Source organism: Notolepis coatsorum (genome assembly GCF_963971535.1).
Source record: "Notolepis coatsorum genome assembly, chromosome: 9".
Classification (NCBI taxonomy): domain Eukaryota; kingdom Metazoa; phylum Chordata; class Actinopteri; order Aulopiformes; family Paralepididae; genus Notolepis; species Notolepis coatsorum.
The window spans coordinates 42960423-42985179 of record NC_140173.1 but is presented as its reverse complement, the minus strand read 5'-3'; the positions used below and the strand labels follow the sequence as shown (position 1 = coordinate 42985179).

The following is a 24757-nucleotide window of genomic DNA, read 5'->3' as shown; positions in this document are numbered from 1 at the left end:
GTTTTTTCAACCTATAACTTGTTCTTGTCAGAGACCAGCAGGGCTGAGTCGTCTGCGAACAAGAACAAGTTGCAGTCACAAGCTGACGACATGTAATTTGCATAAATTAGGAACAGTAGCGGTCCTAGTATTCTTCCTTGTGGAACACCACAGCTCACTGTGAGGGGGGGGGGATAGGGTACCGTTTACCTCCACCATCTGTTCCCTCCCCTCAAGGTAGGATTGCATCCAGCTCACTGATAGACTATCAAAACCAATTGCTTTTAGCTTGTCAATCAGAATGGAGTGATTGACAGTGTCGAAGGCCTTTTGTAGGTCCAGCATGACTGACCATGCCGCAGTATTTGCCCGCATCCACCTCTTGTTTGATGTGGTCGTTCAAATAGAGAAGGCATGTGTCAGTGGAGTGGGATGTTCTGAAGCCAGATTGGAATTCGTAGATTAGATTTTTTACCGCTAGGTACTTTTCAGCCTGTTCGTAGACAATTTTTTGTCAATGGTAGTCTGAGTTGATTCACATAATATACATGTGGGTTGGGTGATTAGCTGGCTGAGGCCGTGCAGATCACAAAACCTATTGAAGGATTTGAAGACGTGCATCTTTTTGTTGCATATCCGTGTTCCAATCCCCAATAAGAATCTTTTCAGCATCCTCAGTTCCAGCTAAGCACACATCCAGAGTATCATAAAAGCCATTTTGATCTGGCGGTGTGTAGATTGTGCCAACTAGAACAGATTTAGCCCTTTCAAATAGAATTTCCACCCATACGGTTTAAATTGCCCCATGATATAGGTCAGTACGGTACCAGGCTGGCAGACTGTCAGTCAGTCAGTATGGGCTGCCTCAGTCAGTGACAATGTTAGAGAGAGTGGGCGCAGTTTCGCTCGTTCGGTTAATTTCTCCAGGAGGGAGAAAATTATTATAACACAGAGATGAAAAACAATGATTTTTTAAATTATTGTAAACTATAAAAAATAATTATATATATATTTTTTTTTATATTTTTATTTATTTTTTTATATTTTTGGGGAAGCTTGGCTTCTCTTGGCTTCCATGAATATTCGCCACTGGTCACCCAGGCTCAGGTCAGAGGTCACCCAGGCTCAGGTGAGAGGTCACCCAGGCTCAGGTCAGTGGTCACCCAGGCTCAGGTCAGAGGTCACCCAGGCTCAGGTCAGAGGTCACCCAGGCTCAGGTCAGAGGTCACCCAGGCTCAGGTCAGGGGTCAGCCAGGCTCAGGTCACCCAGGCTCAGGTCAGAGGTCACCCAGGCGATGCCAACTCACAGCAAGAAGGGGTTGGAACCCGAGCAGGAGGCCTTTCTGTTTGGAGTTAGCATGTTCTCCTGTGTTCTCTTGAGTTAGCATGTTCTCCCCGTGTTCTCTTGAGTTAGAATGTTCTCCTGTGTTCTCTTGAGTTAGCATATTCTCCCCGTGTTCTCTTGAGTTAGCATGTTCTCCCCGTGTTCTCTTGAGTTAGCATGTTCTCCCTGTGTTCTCTTGAGTTAGCATGTTCTCCCTGTGTTCTCTTGAGTTAGCATGTTCTGCCGTGTTCTCTTGACTTAGCATGTTCTCCCCGTGTTCTCTTGAGTTAGCATGTTCCTCCCGTGTTCTCTTGAGTTAGCATGTTCTCCCCGTGTTCTCCCTGTGAGTTAGCATGTTCTCCCCATGTTCTCTTGAGTTAGCATGTTCTCCATGTGTTCTCTTGAGTTAGCATGTTCTCCCCATGTTCTCTTGAGTTAGCATGTTCTCTGTGTTTTCTCTTGAGTTAGGATGTTCTCTCCGTGTTCTCTAGAGTTAGCATTTTCTCCCGTGTTCTCTTGAGTTAGCATGTTCTCCCTGTGTTCTCTTGAGTTAGCATGTTATCCTGTGTTCTCTTGAGTTAGCATGTTCTCCCCATGTGTTCTCTTGAGTTAGCATGTTCTCCCCATGTTCTCTTGAGTTAGCATGTTCTCCCCATGTGTTCTCTTGAGTTAGCATGTTCTCCCCCTGTTCTCTTGAGTTAGCATGTTCTCTGTGTTTTCTCTTGAGTTAGGATGTTCTCTCCGTGTTCTCTTGAGTTAGCATTTTCTCCCGTGTTCTCTTGAGTTAGCATGTTATCCTGTGTTCTCTTGAGTTAGCATGTTCTCCCTGTGTTCTCTTGAGTTAGCATGTTATCCCCGTGTTCTCTTGAGTTAGCATGTTCTCCCTGTGTTCTCTTAATTACAAAAAGTAATTGTGGGCAGTGGTGAATCTCGCCTAGGGCGCCAAATGTGCTAGGTCCGCCCCTGAATGTATTGGAGAGTGGGAAGCCCACCTCCAATTGTGCGTTCGGCTGAACGGGCCACTCTCTGTAGTCTGCTACGGTCTTGTGCGGTGCTATTCCCAAACCAGGAGGTGATATTGCCTGTCAGGATGCTCTCTTTTGTGCATGAGTAGAAGTTCTTAAGGATCTTCTGACTCACGTTGAACCTCCTTTCTAAAAGAGCCGGCTTTTCGAAACAAACAAACCCGTTCCCGGGTTCACCGACCACCGCTCCCCAGCATCCTGCTGGCCAACGTCCAGTCCATCGAAAACAAACTGGACGACATCAGGGCCCGGATCAAGTTCCAGAGGGACATTCAGGACTGCAACGTCTTTTGTTTCACCAAAACTTGGCTGATGCCAGAGGTCCCAGACCACCAACTTCTCTGTCCACCGTAGGGACAGAACGGAACATTCTGCAAAGTCGAGGGGAGGTGGAGTGTCTCTTATGATTAACAACAACTGATGCAATCCAGGGAACGTGAATGAATTATTGGACCACTGCGCTGCCAACCTGGAATATATATCCATCAAGTGTTCCATTCTTGATCCCGAGAGAATTCACATCGGCCATCTTGATCGGAGTCTATCCTCAACACTGGGGCAGCGCTTTCAGAGCGTCACAACGAGGTAAACAAACTCCAGACAGCTAACGTAGACGCTGCTATTGTGGTTGCGGGGGACTTTAACAAAGCGAATCTTAAAAAGGTTTTACCAAACTTCTATTAGCATGTGACTTATCCCACCAGAGGCGAGAATATATTAGATCATTGCTACTCGCAATTTAAGCTTTAGCTTTTAGTCCATTTTGGTAAATCTGTCCATGACACCATCTTTCTTATGCCAAAGTATAAACAAAGTATTTTATTAATGCAAGAAGTGCCGTGTTGATCCGTGGACTCACGCTCCAAGCTGCACTCGATTGCACAGACTGGAGCGTGTTTCGAGAGAACACAGACAATATAAATTATTACACAGAAACAGTGCTGGACTTTGTTGGTACTCTGGTAGAAGAAATAGTCCCCTCCACCACAAGTTCTCCCAAACCATAAACCTTTGGTAGACAAATCCGTCCGTGAAGCTCTGAATGCACGCACCTCAGCCTACAACGCCGGGCCCTGTGGCAGGCAACATGGACGAGCACAAGGCAGCACGCTACAACCTACGCAGAACAGTGACAGAGGCAACATGGACGAGCACAAGGTGGCACGCTACAACCTACGGAGAACAGTGACTGAGGCAAAGGGGCTGGTACATGGATATGTTGGGGAACTATGTGAGAATGCTATTTATTGACTACAGCTCAGCATTCAATACCATAGTCCCCTCCAAGCTCGTCGTCAAGCTCAGAGACCTGGGCTTGAACTACGACCTCTGCCAGTGGCCCTTGGACTTCCTGACAGGAAGACCCCAAGTGGTGAGAGCAGTGCACGGCAGCGCCTCTACTTCCTTAGGCGCCTAAGGAAGTTTAACGTGAGTCAGAAGATGCTTAAGAACTTCTACTCATGCACAATAGAGAGCATCCTGACTGGTAACATCACCTTCTGGTTTGGGAATAGCACCGCACAAGACCGCAGCAGACTACAGAGAGTGGCCCATTCAGCCGAACACACAATTGGAGGTGGGCTTCCCACTCTCTAGGACATTTACACCAAGCGTTGCAGGGCCAAGGCTAAGAGAATAGTCAAAGCCAAACAACTGCCTCTTTGCACTGCTGTGGTCAGGCAAGCGCTACCGGAGTCTCATGGCCAGTACAGAGAGACTCAGAAGGAGCTTCTATCCCCATGTAACATGTAACCATGTAACTTTTTTTTTGTACCTCATTGTCTGCATTTTTGTACCTCATTGTCTGCATTTTTACTTCATTGTACTTTCATTGTACTTTCCTTGTACTTAGGTTGTACTTTAGTTTGTATATTGTATATTTGTATAGTGTTTGGACTTTATTCCTCTTTCACTTACTTTTCTTTACGTACTGTATGTATGTATTTATTGTATGTATGTATGTATGAAGCACATTCTCAGGGACTCATACAGAACCAAGCATTTCACTGTAATGTACTTTATATGTGACAAATAAAAGCACATTTGAAACTTGAAAACCATCTCATTTACCATATATATCATATATGGTATATATATATGGTATATTAGTGCTGTCAATCGATACAAATATTTAATCTGATTAATCGCATGTTTGTCTATAGTTAACTCGCGATTAATCACAAATTAATCGCATTTAAAAAAAAAGTTGTATCTACCTTAAACGGATATTTTTCAAGTTTTAATACTCTTATCAACATGAGAATCAATAAATGCTTGCTTTATGCAGCCATTTAACACAAACGGATGACCCTCATGCATTGCAAATGTGCATCAAATTTAAAACAGAGTGATGCACAAAATAACTTAATAATAGGGGAAAGAAAACATTAGGAACTTGTTACATTCACCCACACAAGGGCTGAGGACTCACCCCCCCTCCCCCCCCTCTCTCTCTCTCTCTCTCTCTCTCTCTCTCTCTCTCTCTCTCTCTCTCACACACACACTCTCCCAGTTCTTTCTCACAAACATAGTATCAATGAGAGTATCAATAATACACCTGAGTGAAGTCTAGTAAAAGAATAAAATATAAAAAAAAAAAAAAATTATATATATATATATATTCGAAACGTTAATCCTGCGTTAAAAAAATTGTGGCGTTAAAAGAAATTAACGCGTTAATAACGCATTAACTTTGACAGCCTTATGGTATATATATGGAAATATACTATGTATGGTAGTGTATAGACTCTATACACTACCATATATAGTATATTTCCATAGACAGCATTATTGTAAATGCTATCATACCGAGTTATATGGGTATATTGAGGTAGGTAGTTATGATTATTATGATTACTATGACAGATAAGGCAGTTGTGGACAGTGAAAGCAGTAGGCAGGTATACATTGGGTATAGTATCTCTGTATCTACCCTGCAGGTGAATATCAGGGTGCTCTGTATCTGCCCTGCAGGTGAACATCAGAGTCCTCTGTATCTGCCCTGCAGGTGAATATCAGGGTGCTCTGTATCTGCCCTGCAGGTGAATATCAGAGTCCTCTGTATCTGCCCTGCAGGTGAACATCAGGGTCCTCTGTATCTGCCCTGCAGGTGAACATCAGAGTCCTCTGTATCTGCCCTGCAGGTGAATATCAGAGTCATCTGTATCTGCCCTGCAGGTGAATATCAGAGTCCTCTGTATCTGCCCTGCAGGTGAACATCAGGGTCCTCTGTATCTGTCCTGCAGGTGAATATCAGAGTCCTCTGTATCTGCCCTGCAGGTGAATATCAGGGTGCTCTGTATCTGCCTTGCAGGTGAATATCAGAGTCCTCTGTATCTGCCCTGCAGGTGAATATCAGGGTGCTCTGTATCTGCCCTGCAGGTGAATATCAGAGTCCTCTGTATCTGCCCTGCAGGTGAACATCAAGGTCCTCTGTATCTGCCCTGCAGGTGAATATCAGGGTGCTTGACGTGGACGAGCCCCCAGTTTTCTCCAGACCCGGCTACACCTACAGTGTGAGGGAAGAGACCATGGTGACCAACCTGGGCCTGGTAAGCGCCAGAGACCCAGACACACTCAACAAGACCATACGGTAACCAACCAACACACACACACACACACACACACACACACACACACACACACACACACACACACACACACACACACACACACACACACACACACACACACACACACACACACACACACACACACACAGACACACACACACACACACAAAAAAAAAACACACACACACACACACACACCTACACACACACACACACACACACACACACACACTAGGGCTGAGCCCAAACGTTCAAACGTTCGGACCTTCGTTCGTTACGTTAGCATTCTAATCTTAATTAATGGGTTCGAACCTCCGCTTTTTAATCAAATATTTTTTTTTTATAAAAAAAAAGTACACGAAAAGTAGATATCGAGATAAGTCAAGTCAAGTCAAGTCAGTTTTATTTGTATAGCACATTTCCAGCCAGCGGCAGCTGACACCAAAGTGCTTCACAAGCAAGTTGATAAAAACAAATTAGTGTGAGGCAAGGTATAAGATTAAAAGAAAGAAAAAAAACATAGCAAAGCAATGAAAGCAACAAAAACAAAACAATATGGTGCAAGATATAGGATTAAAAACATAATAAAGCAATGAAAGTAATAAAAACTGGTAGGACACAGTAAAACAAAGAGGATAGAGGGGCCAGGGGTCTAGTGGTGGTTAAGTAGGGGGGAAGGCCAAGGAGAACAGGTAGGTTTTCAAGAGTGATTTAAAAGCCTGTACGGTCTGGGCAGTCCGTACGCTGAGGGGGAGGCTGTTCCACAGTCTAGGCGCTGCGGTGGAGAAAGCTCTGTCTCCCCTAGTCTTGAGCCTGGTTCTGGGTACCACCAATAGCCTCTGGTCAGCTGATCTGAGGGATCGGTGGGGGGTGTGGCGGTGCAGGAGCTCGGACAGATAGGAGGGAGCCGTGCCATTTAATGATTTAAAAACATTTAGTGGGGTCACGTCATACATTATCAGGAAATGAATCAATCATGCAAAAAAGAGAGAGTTGAGTGACTCACTCACCCGTCTTATTTCATAATACAACGTTTCTGAATGGACGTTTAGATTAAACCAAGTGTATGCAGTGATGCAGAACTTTCCCAGCGGAACACAAGTTACTTAACGTTACACACGTAATGCACGTTAATTAGACTAACATGTTTAGCTTGCTAACGTTAAGATAGCAGGAGCCGTCGGCCAACAAAGATGTTGTTTCAACAAATGGATTCACAAAATGGATTATCATCCAAACGTTATTGAAGCCTCCCGTGACCAGTAAGTAGGTACTACTACTCTTAATAACTGCAGCAATATGTGCATATGAGCTACGTTATATGCGTAAATGTGCGTAAATGTGCGTAAATGTGCGCTATGTACCTAAAGTCAAGACTTGACAGTACTGAACCAGAAGATTATTTAGGAGCAAATTCTTTGCATGATTAAAAACTATGGTTCGAACGTCCGTTCGAAAAACCCTGGCGAAGTTAAAATCCCAAAATCAGGCTTCGGGGACAGCTCTAACACACATGCACGTACACACACACACGCACACACACACACACACACACACACACACACACACACACACACACACACACACACACACACACACACACACACACACACACACACACACACACACACACACACACACACACACACACTCACACACAAACACAGACACACACACACACACACATGCACGGACACACACACACACACTATACCTACTATGCTACTATGTCTATACTACTATCTGCTATGCTACTATGTATATACTACTACCTACTATGCTACTATTTATACTATGCACTCAGACTGTAGCACTCAAGTTCAACACTAGATTAGATTAACAATACCTCTTATCATGACTATATACCAACCATATTGTGATCTGATAGCCATATAACACTGTATGATAGCCATGTACAATACTACTGTATTACACTGTCTATACTGGCCAGACCTGTAACCCTGTACATACACCAGATTAGCATTATTAGTCAGTAGTACTCATTTATATATATATACAGTATATATTGCAGTTTAATCACTTGTATATTGTATAATGTTAATGCACTTTACTGTTACATTTGCACTGTGGTTGGATGCCAAACCTATTTTTGTTGTACTGTACTTGATTGATTGATTGATTGATTGATTGATTGAAAATTGTATTAACAGATTGCAGAATGGGTACAATACAGTACGGCTCAATACAGACAATTGTTAAGGCGATGCAGACCAGAGAAAGACTTTCGTCTTGTTTACATCAGGGTCCCCCATTTTCAATTCATCATGACATTTATGACATACAGATAGACAGTAATGTTACATCCAGACATTTATGACATACCAGATCTACAAATATACAGTACTGTTTAAGAGTACAACGACTGTCATATACACCCTGGCATTGGAAACTCTGATTAATAGACAGAGTTTCTAAAAAGCAAGTATATACATTATATACATTTGAGAGTATATACATTTGAGGGGGAAGAAACTGTACATTGGAGGAGGTTGGGTAGGTGGGGTGGGGGGGGAACTGTACATTGGAGGGGGTTGGGTAGGTGGGGTGGGGGGGGGGGACTGTACATTGGAGGGGGTTGGGTTAGGACATTCACAGGGGCCAGTTTAGAATGGCAGCCTCCCGTAGGTGCTCTTTGAGAGTGGTTTTGAAAGTGGGTAGTGATTCACATTCCTTTACAGCTGTGGGTAGGGCGTTCCACATTGATGTGGCATAATTGCGAAACGTTTCAAGTTTCAAGTTTCAAGTTTCAAGTTTCTTTAATAGTTGTCATACAGAAGTACAGAATACTTTTGTACAAAATGCTTCTTACTGTTGCGCTCCAGAGACTGTGCATGACAAGGTAAGTATGAAATAAAAACATAGTAAAAATTAGAAGTAAAAAAAGAGGTCACAGTGTTCAGTTTAGACATATGTACAATGTTCGTAGACGTAGTTACCATACAATATACAATACTGTGCAGTGTACTAATATACAATACTATATAGTGCAAGGCATAAATGGACGAGGTGCAGTTTAGGTACAATTCACAGTAGGTGTACGAGTTGTAGTGCAAATCCTTTATCAATAAATATAAAGTGTAAGTGTGTTTGTGTGATCTAAAGTGTGGAGAGTAGGTGCTGCAGTGTGTTGTTGTTTGAGTGAGTGTGTGCGTGTGGGTGTGTGTGCTGTGTGCATTTGATGGTTGTTGCATAGTGATTATTGTTCGTTTAGCGATTATTGTTCGTTTAGCAGCCTGATGGCCTGGGGATAGAAGCTCCTTCTGAGTCTTTCTGTGCTCGCCATAAGACTCCGGTATCGCCTGCCTGACGGCAGCAGTTCAAAGAGGCAGTTGTTCGGGTGGCTCGAGTCCTTAATAATTCTCTTAGCCTTCCCCTTGCACCGCTTGTTGTAAATGTTCTGGAGGGTGGGAAGCCCCCCTCTAATTGTGCGTTCGGCACGTGTTTAGTCCCTTGTTTGAGCCGAATCTGGGTTTAACAGGATTTGTGGAGCTCCCTCTGGTGTTGTGGTTGCGGTATTCACTGACCTTTGGGAAATAATTTGACATGTACATGGGTATCTTAGTGGTGTAGTGTATCTTGTAGACCAGGCCCATTGCAAGTTGCTGTACTCTGTCTTCTACTCTAAGCCATCCTAGGTTGTCAAAGTGGGCAGGGGTGAGGTGAGTTTTAGGAGTAAGGTCAAGTAGTAGTTTGACCAGTTTGTTTTGTGATGTTTGTAATCTTGTTTTTAGCACCTTTGAGGTGCTTTGGTACCATGAGGTGCAAGCATAGTCATAGTACCCTTGAATGAGTGCTCCTGTTAGAGTCTTCAGGGTATTCTTGTTAACCAGAGAGGAGATCCGGTACAAGAATCTTGTTCATTGGTTAACTTTTTTTATTACATTGGTTGCCATTTTGTCACAGGAAAGATTTGCCTCTAGGATAGAACCGAGGTATGTAATTTCATCTTTCCTTGTGACAATATTGTCACCCACTGTAACAGAGAAGCTGTTGGTCTTGCTGAGTTTGTTATTTGATCCGAAGAGAATGGACACTGTTTTGCCCAGGTGTAATGATAGTTTGTTATCAGCGAGCCAGGTGCAGATTCTGCCTAGTTCAGAGCTGAGAATTTTTTCAACCTGCAACTTGTCCCTGTCGCGTCTATTCTTATCCTAACGGATTTATGCTTCCGCGTTCGCGTTTTGCGCTCTGATTGGCCACTGACGTTTCTGGTCGCGCCAATCGTTTGACAGCAAGTTCTTTTGCCGGTTAAGCTTAGGCACTCTTTCGAAGTTGGTTAAGGTTAGAGTTTGTCTTAGAGCAGGGCGATAGAACGCCAGCCCTGATTCCAAACTCTAACCTTAACCAACTTCGAAAGAGTCGCCTAAGCTTAACCAGTGATAAACTAGGCGTTAGGTAGTTTGCTGCTGTTCAAGGCGGAAATGGACGTGTCACGCGATTGGGCGCACTTGTCACATGACCAGAAACGTCAGTGGCCAATCAGATCGCACCAGAAACGTCAGTGGCCAATCAGATTCGCAAAACGCAAACGCGGAAGCATAAATCCGTTAGGATAAGAATAGACGTGTCCCTGTCAGCACAGACCTTGTGCTGATGACAATACATGTTCTAGTTCAGTTCAGTTTCATGTATTTCAAACCATGCAACATATACAATACAAGACAACCACAAAACAGTTAAGTTAATGACTTTCCATTCCCCACACCCTGACCATCAATTGCTATACCTAACATCAACATGTAACATTGCTCTGCTTCTAATCTTCTAATCTAATCTGATGTAATAATCAATACCCCCTCCAGGTATTCCATAGAAGATAAAGACTGTCCTATAGGCATCAACCCCATTACGGGCCAGCTGTGGACCCGGAGGAAGCTGGACCGAGAGGTGGAGTCCACACACATGTTCCAGGTCAAGGCCCAGGAGGAGCCCAGTGGTAGGTGGAGGTACTGCGGTACTGAGACCTGGTTAATACAGTTTATTAAAGTGGAGATGAAGCATAGCGATAAATACATATTCATAGCATCACATTAGTATTTAGATAAGCCACAGAAAAAATCACGTTATAAAAATAAGCAGTTTCTAAGAAAAAATAATTTGTTATGTGCATTTTTGAAGCATTTATCATTATGGGCGCGGCCATTTTGTTGCTGATGTCATGGGGCTGGTTTGGTGTATACACTGCTGGTTAGCTGCCTATAGTGAATGGGTCAGTCAGTAAATAAAATGTTGCCTACAAAACAACGGGACCGCGGTGGTTCTTTTTGTATTGCTCCTGGCTGTTCAAACTAATTTTACCGTGTGAAAGAGAGGAAAGTTGGTTAATTTCCACAAACTACCAGTGAAAAAAACAGTGTTGTTGGCACGTTGGCTCAGGCTGGCTGCACTCAGGCGGCGCGACCAGCCTGTTGGACAGGGGAGGAGGATCTGCAGCGAACACTTTATTGCCTCGGATTATGTTGTTGGGGTGGGATGTTTGTCTAGAAGACCACTAATCAGCTGAAGCCGGACGCGGTTCCCTCGGTCTTCGACAGACAGACCGGCCCAGGCAGTTCAGCGTCGCAGAGCATTCAGCCTGCTGGCTACCTAGCTCCACTTCAACCAGCGTCGCGGAGCATTCAGCCTGCTGGCTACCTAGCTCCACTTCAACCAGCGTCGCGGAGCATTCAGCCTGCTGGCTACCTAGCTCCACTTCAACCAGCGTCGCGGAGCATTCAGCCTGCTACCTAATAGCCTCGGCAAGCTAACGGTAGCTGGCTCCAGCAGCTTGTCGGTGTGCTGGAGCCTCGGCAAGCTAACGGTAGCTAGCTCCAGCAGCTTGTCGGTGTGCTAATAGCCTCGGCAAGCTAACGGTAGCTGGCTCCAGCAGCTTGTCGGTGTGCTAATAGCCTCGGCAAGCTAACGGTAGCTGGCTCCAGCAGCTTGTCGGTGTGCTAATAGCCTCGGCAAGCTAACGGTAGCTGGCTCCAGCAGCTTGTCGGTGTGCTAATAGCCTCGGCAAGCTAACGGTAGCTGGCTCCAGCAGCTTGTCGGTGTGCTAATAGCCTCGGCAAGCTAACGGTAGCTGGCTCCAGCAGCTTGTCGGTGTGCTAATAGCCTCGGCAAGCTAACGGTAGCTAGCTCCAGGCTATTAGCACATCGACAAGCTGTTGGAGCTCCCGACGCTCGGCTGGTTGAAGTGGAGCTAGGTAGCCAGCAGGCTGAATGCTACGCGACGCTGGTTGAAGTGGAGCTAGGTAGCCAGCAGGCTGAATGCTCCGCGACGCTGAACTGCCTGGGCCGGTCTGTCTGTCGAAGACCGAGGGAACCGCGTCCGGCTTCAGCTGATTAGTGGTCTTCTGGACAAACCTCCCACCCCCAACAACATAATCCGAGGCAATGAAGTGTTCGCTGCAGATCCTCCTTCCCTGTCCAACAGGCTGGTCGCGCCGCCTGAGTGCAGCCAGCCTGAGCCAACGTGCCAACAACACTGTTTTTTTCACTGGTAGTTTGTGGAAATTAACCAACTTTCCTCTCTTTCACACGGTAAAATTAGTTTGAACAGCCAGGAGCAATACAAAAAGAACCACGCGGTCCCGTTGTTTTGTAGGCAACATTTTATTTACTGACTGACCCATTCACTATAGGCAGCTAACCAGCAGTGTATACACCAAACCAGCCCCATGACGTCAGCAACAAAATGGCCGCGCCCATGGCGAAAACAGGGAAATTATATTTGATTTTTCAGACAAATAAGCAGGATTTCACATTTTATTATAGGACCCTGTCTTACACAAGGTACACAACAAACAAACTAGGATCACATTGTTCACTGCTTCATCTCCCCTTTAACTCAGTCAGAGGAGACCTGGTTAATACAGTTTATTAACTCAGTCAGAGACCTGGTTAATACAGTTTATTAACTCAGTCAGAGACATGGTTAATACAGTTTATTAACTCAGTCAGAGACCTGGTTAATACAGTTTATTAACTCAGTCAGAGACCAAGTCAAGTCAAGAGTTTTATTTGTCACGGCATACAAGCATACAGTGAAATGCGGTGGGTCTTGCCCGCAACGATTGTGCAATAATACAATAATAAGAATAGGATGAGAATAAGACATTTGTGCAATAATACAAGTAATAAGAATAAGACATAACAGGTCTTATTTTACCAAGTACAAAGTAAAGTTTACAAAAAGCATGGTAAGACATGCTAAGGTCCTGCGATAGTGCAATACACTGTTAGCTACGGATGAGGCACTGGGTCTTATGTACACTACTATACAATGCTATACTATACAATCTACAGTTATACTATGTGTCCTTATGCTAGCTTGCTATCCATCTGTTTACTATACAAGAACCACTCCCGAGACCTGGTTAATACAGTTTATTAACTCAGTCAGAGACCTGGTTAATACAGTTTATTAACTCAGTCACAAGAGACCTGGTTAATACAGTTTATTAACTCAGTCAGAGACCTGGTTGCGTGAATATTAAAGGCAACCAACTTGTGTTCAGCTTTTCGTTCAGCGTTTCTCTGATTAGCACACGCCCTTATCCGCGCTGTGTGTTGTCAGTAACAGAGAGAGACACGGCAGACGCGGCAGAGAGTGACCGCGGCCGCGCATGCGCATGAGGCTCCCCCAGATGCTCTGAGAGGTGCTCGAGAGGTGCTCGTTGGTTAATGCCTCGTTGTGTTTGCGTTTTTGGTTAATGCCCGTTGTTGTTGGTTAATGCCATATCGCTATCGCCGCATCACTTAACGCCATAACTAACTGCCTAACTAATTAACTAACTAACTATTTCGCGATGGACCCTGCCGCCAACGTGCAAGCTTTTGTGCCAGCACAGAGCAATTCGCATGTTTCATTGATTAACGCCATTACCTGCTGTGCTGTAGGCGCAAGCAGAGGTACAGTAAGGTACAGTAGGTGTAGGTTACATGTTTCATTGATTAACGCCATTACCTGTGCTGTAGGCGCAAGCAGAGGTACAGTAAGGTACAGTGGGTGTAGGTTACATGTTTCATTGATTAACGCCATTACCTGCTGTGCTGTAGGCACAAGCAGAGGTACAGTAAGGTACATAATTGTAAGTAGGTGAATTCTACACATCTGACAACGCCATCTGACAATATCATAATGATGTGTTTTCTATATTATATCCACAATCATTCATCTAAAAAATTGTATGGGCGTAAATACATGTTAAGATATTCAAAATCGTCACAGCAGTATAGTTTGTTTATACTTCAGAAGTGATGTACAGTGACGAGTGAATCTGGTAGTTGGTTGTTAAAAACGCGAAACATAATAACGTTACGCTTTCTAGTTCAGTCAGCTAGTTTGTTTATACTTCAGAAGTGATGTACAGTGACGAGTGAATCTGCCTCAACATTATGCTCCGCGCATTTCATAATCAGTCAGCGTTAAAAACGCAAAACATAATAACCTAGTTTGTTTATACTTCAGAAGTGATGTACAGTGACGCGTGAATCTGCCTCAACATTATGCTCCGCGCATTTCATAATCAGTCAGCGTTAAAAACGCGAAACATAATAACCTAGTTTGTTTATACTTCAGAAGTGATGTACAGTGACGCGTGAATCTGCCTCAACATTCAGTCAGCAGCCTGCGTCCTCCACTGCTGCCGCTTGCTCCTTGGATTTCATTTGGGACGTGGGACGGCTGCCGCTTGCCTGCCGTGTGGGGGCGGGGGGTCGCGGCCAATCAGAGAAAAGCTGAACACAAGTTGGTTGCCTTTAATATTCACGCGACCTGCGTAATACAGTTTATTAACTCAGTCAGATACCTGGTTAATACAGTTTATTAACTCAGTCACAAGAGACCTGGTTAATACAGTTTATTAACTCAGTCAGATACCTGGTTAATACAGTTTATTAACTCAGCCAGATACCTGGTTAATACAGTTTATTAACTCAGTCACAAGATACCTGGTTAATACAGTTTATTAACTCAGTCAGAGACCTGGTTAATACAGTTTATTAACTCAGTCAGAGACCTGTTTAATACAGTTTATTAACTCAGTCAGAGACCGGGTCAATACAGTTTATTAACTCAGTCAGAGACCTAGTTAATACAGGTTATTAACTCAGTCAGATACCTGATTAATACAGTTTATTAACTCAGTCAGAGACCTGTGAGAGTGGGTTTTAAGCAGAGCCCAATCGCTGAACACAGGAGAGGAGAATGGAGCGTTTCAAGGGGTTTGAATGGTATTCCCAAGCAGGCAAGAATTACATCCAGAAATGTTCAACAGGTAATAGGGGGATAACGGGGGCAGGCGCACTCCAGTGCCACTGCAGACGGGAGACACGGTTTCGTGCTTGAGAGAGGGAGCTGGAACTCCTCGGTAAGCTCCAGGGGGGTCCAGACAGGAACACGCTGGCACGGAGGTCCTGGGCACAAGAGAGGGAAGTTAGTACAAGGATGATCACACAGGGATGCCTAGCAGGTCTTCAGACTGAGGCGTCATACCTAGGTAATGATACTAACACCACAACGACTTCTGGTCAGCGTCGTCCGATTGAAGTAGGGTCCTCATCATCAGGGGATGGGATACAGCTGTGAGGAGTGAGGTGCCTGACAGCGTGTGAATCAGGGGATGAAGTGCAGCTGGGTTGAGTGACGGGAGGTGAAGGGATGCTGACCATATAAGGGCGTGAGGAAGGAAGGGAGGATGAAGAGGAGTGCGTGGTGGGAGGAAGGGAGGATGAAGAGGAGTGCGTGGTGGATGGAAGGGAGGATGAAGAGGAGTGCGTGGTGAACAGTTTATTAACTCAGTCAGAGACCTGGTTAATACAGTTTATTAACTCAGTCAGATACCGTAAGGTTATGTATATAACCAAGTTCTATGAATTATGGTGACGCTCAGCATCATTCTGCACGCACTTCACTTCGTGCACGAGCACCAGGCACGTGCATACATAGGGGTGAAGGGGTGCCCGGGCACCTGCCTTTTTCATTTTTCATTAGAAAGTGCCCTTTTTATGCCGCCCTCTTTTTTTTTTTTTTTTTTTTTTTACTGTTGCACATATAGATATACTGCCCTGCCCTTCCAAATGAAAGATGTCACGATAGAATCTAAATATTAGGTAAAGAAAGAGAAATGCCACCCCTCTTGTAAATAATAGGTCCTTCCAAAAACACGTCGCAGATCACCCCTCCCCAGCCCCTCCCTGTCTGCTGCTGCCTGGAAAACACGCAGCATACTCTCTCTCTCTCTCTCTCTCTCTCTCTCTCTCTCTCTCTCTAACAGAATAATTTTGATTGACAGTCGAGTCTGCCAATTACGTCACACGGCTTGCACCTGCCCTGCTGTTCTTAGCACCAATCGGCAAGCACAAGCGATATTCGTTTTTGACTTCGTGAATGTCAGGACTGTGTGGTGACAAGTTTGACAACAACAAAGCTACAGTGCTAACAATAAGCTATTTGGCTGGATGCAGTCTGGAGGACAGTGGATATACATCAAGACAACAGTCTGTGAGACAGTGGACATAATACTTCATCAAGCCCTCCTGACCTGGACCTTGTTTCAACTAAACAAGGTAGTTAATGTGGTCTCTCTCTCTCTCTCTCTCTCTCTCTCTCTCTCTCTCTCTCTCTCTCTCTCTCTCTCTCTCTCGCAGCTATTGGTCTGGAGCGCATATTGTGTTATTAAAGGGACACTATGTAGTTTTGGTGACATCTATCGGTGAAACTGAATGTACCATAGACTTGTATTAACCCCAAAAATCGGGCTCGTGCGCTACGCGCGCTCGCATTGCTTTTAATAATGCATGCCCTTTTATCATATCAGGCACCTGCCTTTCTAAAGTCCTGTGCACGTCCCTGACGAGCACTGAATAAAAATTCCACAATGTACCTTTACATCCCAACATTCGTTTGGCCACACCCCCATCCGCTTACCTTCATAAGCAGGTGTGTGGTCACCTACTCGCCTCCTTCCCAAACTTCCACCACAAGGCGAGATCAAGGGCCGCAGCGGCGTCCTGATGCTGAGCGTCACCATAATTCATAGAACTTGGTTATATACATAACCTTACGTTCTATTTCATTATGGCTTACGCTCAGCATCATTCTGCACAAGAGGAGCTGAGCGGGAGCCATAGCTCGACAAATGTACCCCGCTGAGGCCCCCCACAACCATCAGACCGGGGAGGACCGAGCCCCCCGACCCTCCCTAATGGAGGATACCCTCCCTATTGGAGGACAGGAGGGAGACGGAGCCGACCGTGCAAAGAGGAACTCAAGCAACTCAACGCACAGGGTGAGCAGACCGTGGCCTGACCCCACGGCTACGCACACGCACAACCCGCATGCCACCAGGGAACGAACGGAAGGAACGACCCTCGTTACTGCCCCCAGAATCACGGGGTCAAGAGCAAACTCAACCCCGTGGCAAGGCCGTAGCAGCGGAGCGCTCAGGAAGACCCAGACCCACTGAAGGGACTGGATCCCCTGGAAAAAGGGGGGCCCGGAGAGGTCAAATGACGCCAGGCATCAAGACCCCACGAGGTGGTCACTTAGTGACATTGCCCCCCACATTGCCAGCGTATTCGGCTAGAGCCCTTCCAAGAGCGGGCCCTTACCCCCCAATAGTACACCGCCTGGCACACTGACCCTGCAAAACAGGCAGTCAGTATGGCCGTAAAGCACTCAAAAAAGGTTAACCAACGGAAGCAGGCAGCGCACCGGGGAAACCAGGCAGCAGGCTGTATACCTGAGCCTGGAGCACTGCGGACGAGACAGGCGCCAAAGGGGTCAACTGAAAACAGCCCCCCCGGCAGAAGGGGCGTATGCTCGTTGTTGAGCACCATGACAAAGCCTCCATCAAAAAAAACCCACCCAGAGGGGTCGAGGCAGAAAAGGCTGACACGATTGGCAGACGTCATGAACGTGCAGGGGCACACTCAACCGGATAACCCGGGAGTTGACTCTGCTCCAACACACCAGGGAATCAACCACCCTCTTGGTACACAGACGGTGGTCGTTCCTATAACCCCTCATGAAAAAACTCTAAAACACACCTGCGGGTATACACCAGCTATACCGCAGTACAAGTGTTTCAGTTTCCAACAGGGTTATCCCAGGCCTACGGTGTCAACGAAACATTACTTCGGACAGGGCCCGGCGGCTCGGGAAGCACACAGGGTTACCAGAGGAGGTCCAGAAGACCACCCCAACAGCCCCCTCTTCGCCATGCGTGAGAGAGGAGCGGAAGAAAGGAGAACCAGCCCCTTATAATAGTGCCAGGTACAAACTGTACCCAACAAGGGTCTCCATAACGCCCAACCCCGTGACACCCGGGCCGACCCGGTATTTTTCCCCCTGAAAAAAGCACAAGTCCCTCAGGGTACCAGAACAGCAGATCTGCATCCCCGGCGGACAACGGGTTAACTGACCTGGACCAGCGTGACCTGAACCAGTCCCGTGCCCTAACCACGCCGACATGCCTACTCCAAGGGAAGGGGCAGATATGCATGTTGATCTAAAACATGAAAAGAGGGCGCCACCCAGACGGTCCTGTTTATACCGCGCTCAGTGGCCCACCCAAAGGGCGTGAGACCCCTCTACCTATGTTCTCATCTATTCCGTTAACATCCCCCAAATATGAACGAGAATCCATCGAGACCTAGTATCAGGTTCTCGGAAGAGGAAAGAATCCCCCATCCCAGTTGCTTCATAAAAACGCTGTTTTAATAACAAGCAACCAAGGCGTACTAGCCACCCGCATGATTCTTAACAGAAAACACCCCGAGCCAGTACTATGTATGCGTCGGGACCCAAAACACATCAATGGACAGTCTAACCAGACCCCACATTGATCCTTCAAGGCGCCTGGGAGAACGACAAGAAGGTTGTCGTGCTTCATATTCTCCACTCTTTTTCATTAAAAAAGAAAGAAACACCGACTGACATGAATCCCACGTGACGCAGCCGAGGGTAAATTTTTTTCACATTTTTACATTCCGTCAACCTCACCATAGAGGAGAGACGGAACCCCTCAGAGAGACTTCCCACGTGAGCCACAGATTGAAAAGTCACGGTAACATTGAGTCATGTGACCAACCGACTCAAGTTACGCGTATATCGAGCGTAGTAGAACAGTAAGTTCCTACGCTCTGCCCCGACAACTCGACAATAACAGACCCTACATACGGGTCTAAACTCACGGAAGTCATCGTCCAATAGCAACGTGCCTAGTGACGTGTGCTATGACACGTGCTGTGATAGGTGCAGAGTCTGGGAACCCCCCCCCCCCCCCCCTCCTTGCCAAGCCGCCTAACAGCTTGGCCCTGACTGAACAAAGAAAGTCCTATAAACCCCCTGACCAATCAGAAGAGGGAAGGAGGGGTTTATCCGGCACCCCCTCACAAGCCCAGTCCGTGCATACGACAACAACAATAGCCATATGATACCTTTAGTAGCAAATGCTAACGAAATAGCGTAAGCTAATTCACTGCACGCTAACCACAGATACATCTGTGAACAGGGTTTATAGCAAGACCAAGTTGTGTGTGTGTGAACCCAACACCCGCATCCATGTTGTAACACAGAAAAAATTGATAGAGAGAGAAAGCGGCTGAGCGCGGTATGTTTTCATACGAGCATTACTGCAAACCAACACAATAGTGTTGCAGCTCAATATCACTGTTTAAGCAACAGAGCACACAACTAACCTCTACCTTTATGTGGAGATTCAGGTCGAGGCAGAAAACCCTTTTTCAATCGAGTGTAGGCTGCAGGCCTTGCTTAAGCTCTAACATGAAGAACACCTAGCCCTCCTATCAACCCATACTAGCGAAAGATTCACACGTTGCAACCCCATCATATGTTTGGTGAATAAACACACAGTTTGTTAACAAAAAATACAGTCCCCCTTTAGAGGGGACATTTTATTTCTGAACAAAAATCATAGAGGGGCTGGGAAGGGAACATGGGGAGGGGACCACAGAGGGGAAAAATCACTGCAGTCTCTAGCGACGCCTGCCACAAGCCGATCGGAGCTTTCCACCCCGTGGAGCCCCGGAGGGACGGTAAACAATCAGCGGCTGGTCTCGACGATCCCTACCGTCACCTCCGGGCGTAGATGGGCCGGCTGTAGTGGCAGAAGCGCCCTCTCTCCTCCTGGCCTTCTTCGCTGAAGGTCCAGCAGTGGCGGTGGGGGCAGCGGCGGCCACGGCGGAGATCCTAGACAACGTGGTGGCCGTCTGACTCCACCGGCGACATCGGGTGGGGGGAAATGAGGCTGAAGCACGGAGCGCTCCTCCTGCATTTCCCTGCAGGTTGAGGTCATCAGCTGCAGTGCCGACCCGAATAATCCAGCTTCGGAGAGGGGTGCCGTCAGAAGGGGAGTCCTCTTCTTCTCTGGCACATGCGCCTGCTCCAACCAAAGGTGGCGCTGGATCAGAGTAGCCAGGGCGCGCACTTTCCCAGCGGATATAGCCTGCGGCTGAATCAGATGTAGGATGGCTCCTGCCGACTGGGCGAGCTGATCATGCTGTAAATCAATCAGCTCCGTGCCGCCCGTTAATATCCCGGACATGAATCTCGCCAGCTGCGCGATGTTAGAAGTGGCAGCTAGAGATTGTGTTCCGGTGATAAATAACTGGTCACTCCAAAATGCCAACCGCCTCGCCGGTTTCCCTTGGGGAACCGGCTTCCGTAACGGCTCCCACACCACCTCAGGACAAAGGAGCGCCGCCATCGGCCTATCAAGCCGTGGCGCGCCCTCCTTCATGCCGTCTACCAAACCCGCCACCCGCGTGACTTGCACGTAGGCAGGGGTAAGGCCCATGATGTGGGAGACCACCTGGCCCTGACGGACATAGGCCGCCATTGAGGGGGGCCGCCATTGACAACGTCCACCCCTCTCACCGGGCGACGCTGCCATAGATGACCTATGCAATCATCAGGGACAAGAACAGGCAGTGGCTGCGGCAGCGGCACGCCGTTTGCGACTGCCGCCGCCGGCGCCATGAGCTCGGGGAACAAAGCATGCAGTTCCCACTGCATACTTTCCTCTTCCGAGCCTGCGTCCCTCACATACAGCAGACTACTGGTTAAGGAGCCACATTCTGATGTGGCTGATAGCAGGGCATCCCGCCGCAGAGTCGGAGGTTCTAACCCAACATCTGCGGACGAGGAACCCCAAGGAGACATCTCCCCCCCCTCCAGTGTTACCTGGACAGGCAGGGGACATGTCTCCACCGGGCCTTCGAACAAGAACCCGTCCGCCTCTATCATGTAGTCCTCTGTCTCCATCGGGCATGTAGAGACCGACGCATCCTCATCTGGCTCCAACAACTCACCAAAACCAGGCCGTTCGCGTCTGCAAGCCACCATCTTGCGACGGGAGCGAGCCGACGCAAAAAGTTTGCGTCTCAAATCCGCCGCAACCAAAGGAGCCGGCCGCCCAACAGCGGACGACTCCCCGGAAGCAGAGGAACCAGAGCCGGAACCAGGCCATCGCACAGGCGACGGCACCGGTGCCCCAGCTCCTTGGAGAGGCAAACTACCCATCGGACGCCTACCGGGCGTGGCTGCCGACCACGAGAGAGGCCTCAACCCCGCTCCAAGATGTACAACGGAGGCGCAAATGGAGAACCGCTGGTGAAGAGTGGCGTTGCGAGCGCGACTCTCCGAAGTAGACATTATGACTTAGCTTTTTTCTTTCGAAATCTATGAGAGAAGAAAAAAGCAAGAAAAAATTTAAACACGTCTCAACTTTCTTCAGCTAACAACCTCGTCAAGTGGGGATCTACCGAAGGCACTTCCTTGTGGTGAAAGTGAAGAAGGAGGCGAGTAGGTGACCACACACCTGCTTATGAAGGTAAGCGGATGGGGGTGTGGCCAGACAAATGTTGGGATGTAAAGGTACATTGTGGAATTTTTATTCAGTGCTCGTGCACGAAGTGAAGTGCGTGCAGAATGATGCTGAGCGTAAGCCATAATGAAATAGAACTGGTTAATACAGTTTATTAACTCAGTCAGAAGAGACCTGGGCCCTCATTCATCAACGTGTTCTACGCACAGATCTGTGCTTACCCTGTGCGTACGATCATTTCTAAGCAAAGAGTGGGATTCATCAATTTCGATTTGAACTTGACTCCGTGCTTACATCTACGCACAGGTCAGACCAGGCGTACCTGGCGCCCAGTGGTAGAATATATTATTACAACAAGGAAATGAGCTTCTGTGCATAATAACACTGGCATGTTCTGTACGAACCGTAGTTCATTATAGTTCATTGTAAAATAGCAACAGTAGTGTAATTATGGTCAAAACCCTATAAATAGCATTTGGAATAATAGATCTTTCTCTCAGAATGAATGCAGCATGGTTTATATAGCGTTATCGGAATATACGGGGTGTAGGCTACTGACTGACTGCACTCCGCGTAGCTTGATTGATTGATTGAAAAGTTTATTAACAGATTGCAGAATGGGTACAGTACAGTACAGCTCAGTACATACAATTGTTAATTGGGGATGCAGACCAGAGAAAGACTTTCGTATTGTTTACATCAGGGTCCCCCATTTTCAATTCATCATAAATCATAAAGCTCAACTCGTTATTATTTTGCGCAGACCGCAGAAACACGGGAACGTTTTGATTATATTTAAAAAAGGCTTTACGTTAAGCGAAACAAGTGGAATTTCGAAGCTGTAAGCAGAATACAAGTCATATGAATATAGTGTTCTTCCCCCTTTTTACTGTAAAAGAAAGAATAGAAAACGCATTGCAATGACACCAGATAGTGGACAGACTATGTATATGATGGGATTCAAGTTCGCGTTTTTGTTGATCATAGGCATGCTGTCAGAGTATGATATCAGAACATTTGTCGTCACAGATCATGTCCTAATAGAACATAGGCTATGGCATGGATCGTGATATTGTGTGGACTGTTATTATTACTGTCTGTACCGGTACCACCCATTGTGACAACAGCCTTGTGAGTCCCGCACACAAACATGATGGAATTCAAGTTCATGTATTGAAAGGCGGGCTACATCATACATGCAGTGAGATTCATTGCTACCCAATACTGACATCAAAATAGATTGTAGTATGCCTCTAGAAATCATATGCAGCAGGTAGAAAATTGACGGGAGATCCATCGCGATTTGGAATAAAATTGAGGAGAACTTTAATCCCTGGGTATTAATCAAACAACACGGGAAAAGGCAGTCATATTCCAGCGCGGTATTTATTAGTGTTTGCGCTGCCCAGGCAGCAATGGTTAATAAATATCATATCCGACATCACCGTAAGTGTACATGTCTGTCAGCCTGTCTCATGACACGCTTCCCTCGGCTTAGTCCATTTTTCCACATTTCATGGGTGTATTCCATTACCGTATATGGTTAATCGGGGCGTTTCTGGTATGCAAATACGTGAAAGCGTGCACGAGCCGCGGCGCAGAGCCAAGGTGGGATTCATCATGACAGGTGTGCGTAGAGCCTGCGTACGCACGTGTGATGAATCCCGACTTCCCTGTGCGTACACTAGTTCTACATTCCGTGCTTACGTGTGGAAATAGAACATGTTCTACGCACACATTGATGAATGAGGGCCCTGGTTAATACAGTTTATTAACTCAGTCAGAGACCTGGTTAATACAGTTTATTAACTCAGTCAGAGGAGACCTGGTTAATACAGTTTATTAACTCAGTCAGATACCTGGTTAATACAGTTTATTAACTCAGTCAGAGACCTGGTTAATACAGTTTATTAACTCAGTTAAAGTATCAATACAAAAATAGTCAGAGAATGGCTGGATGACTCAACGAGGTGACTAGCTGCGACACCTGGAATGAGAGAACCCCCACTGAATGAGGAACATCTTCATACCTACAAAACTGAGAGGGGTGGGGGCCATACTGTAGGTATAAGGGTGTCATGACATTTTGGGGAAAGGTGGGGGAGGGTTTGTTGGGGTTAAGAATGAGGCATGTTGGTAGGAAGAGAAGATGGGTGAGGGAGATCAAAGTGAGGTTGGGGAAGGGAGGTTTATCTCCCACCGTACTCGACTGACAACTTAAACACTCTAAAAGGACCCACACTTATTTCCCGACTACGTGTTGTAGTCGAGTCACTAAATCTAAGTTGAGTCTCGAGTCCCCATTACCCTAGTCCGAGTCCGAGTCCAAGTCATCAAGGTTGAGTTCACTCCACTCTGGCAGTCAAAGAGCTGACATACAAATAAAAAAAGGTCTACATTAAACATAAAGGACACAGCGGTCACCATTTCAAATGGAGTCTATTTACTTTGTGACACAATAGCCAAACAAATTCACTAGCCCATACATCATTGTATCTAATGATTAGGGCCTATTACAAAAAACAAAACTGTATTTATCAATGAACAGGTCAGAGTCCTCGTCTGCACCTTCCGGATCCGAATGCAGTCAATGCTCGAGTCCAACTCCAAGTCCGAGTCATCGGTGCTCAAGTCCAAGTCGAGTCACGTACTGAAAATCAGTCCAGGACTCGGACTCGACTCCGAGTCCTGGGCCCTATTCCCCGTACCTGGTTCAACTAAGTCGATCAAGAGTCCCATTATCCAGATTCAATTAACCCGATGTTTGAATCCGGGATTTTCCTGTTCCTCGAACGCTGATTCAGTCTCGTTCATTCGAACCAGACTTGAGACTCAGCATAATTGCGCGCGGCCGCCTCAGTTGAAAAGACAGCAGATGTCGATTGCAGAAATCCTGATTTTCTAACGGCATTGATTGATTGATTGATTTAAAACTTTATTAACAGATTGCAGAATGGGTACAATGCAGTACGGCTCAATAGCCTCGCCGACAAGTTAAAT

At 46.4% G+C, this 24757-nt stretch overlaps 1 protein-coding gene across 1 annotated transcript in view; it reads left to right on the top strand.

The window, feature by feature from the left end:
- cdh5 (cadherin 5) overlaps positions 1-24757 on the top strand; it is a gene marked incomplete at its 5' end in the record, with an annotated part of 156791 nt that overhangs the window by 25974 nt on the left and 106060 nt on the right. Inside the window, 3 exon segments of the mRNA XM_084321851.1 lie at positions 1094-1108; positions 5778-5920; positions 10724-10857. Of these exon segments, the coding sequence (XP_084177977.1) occupies positions 1094-1108; positions 5778-5920; positions 10724-10857 (292 nt within the window).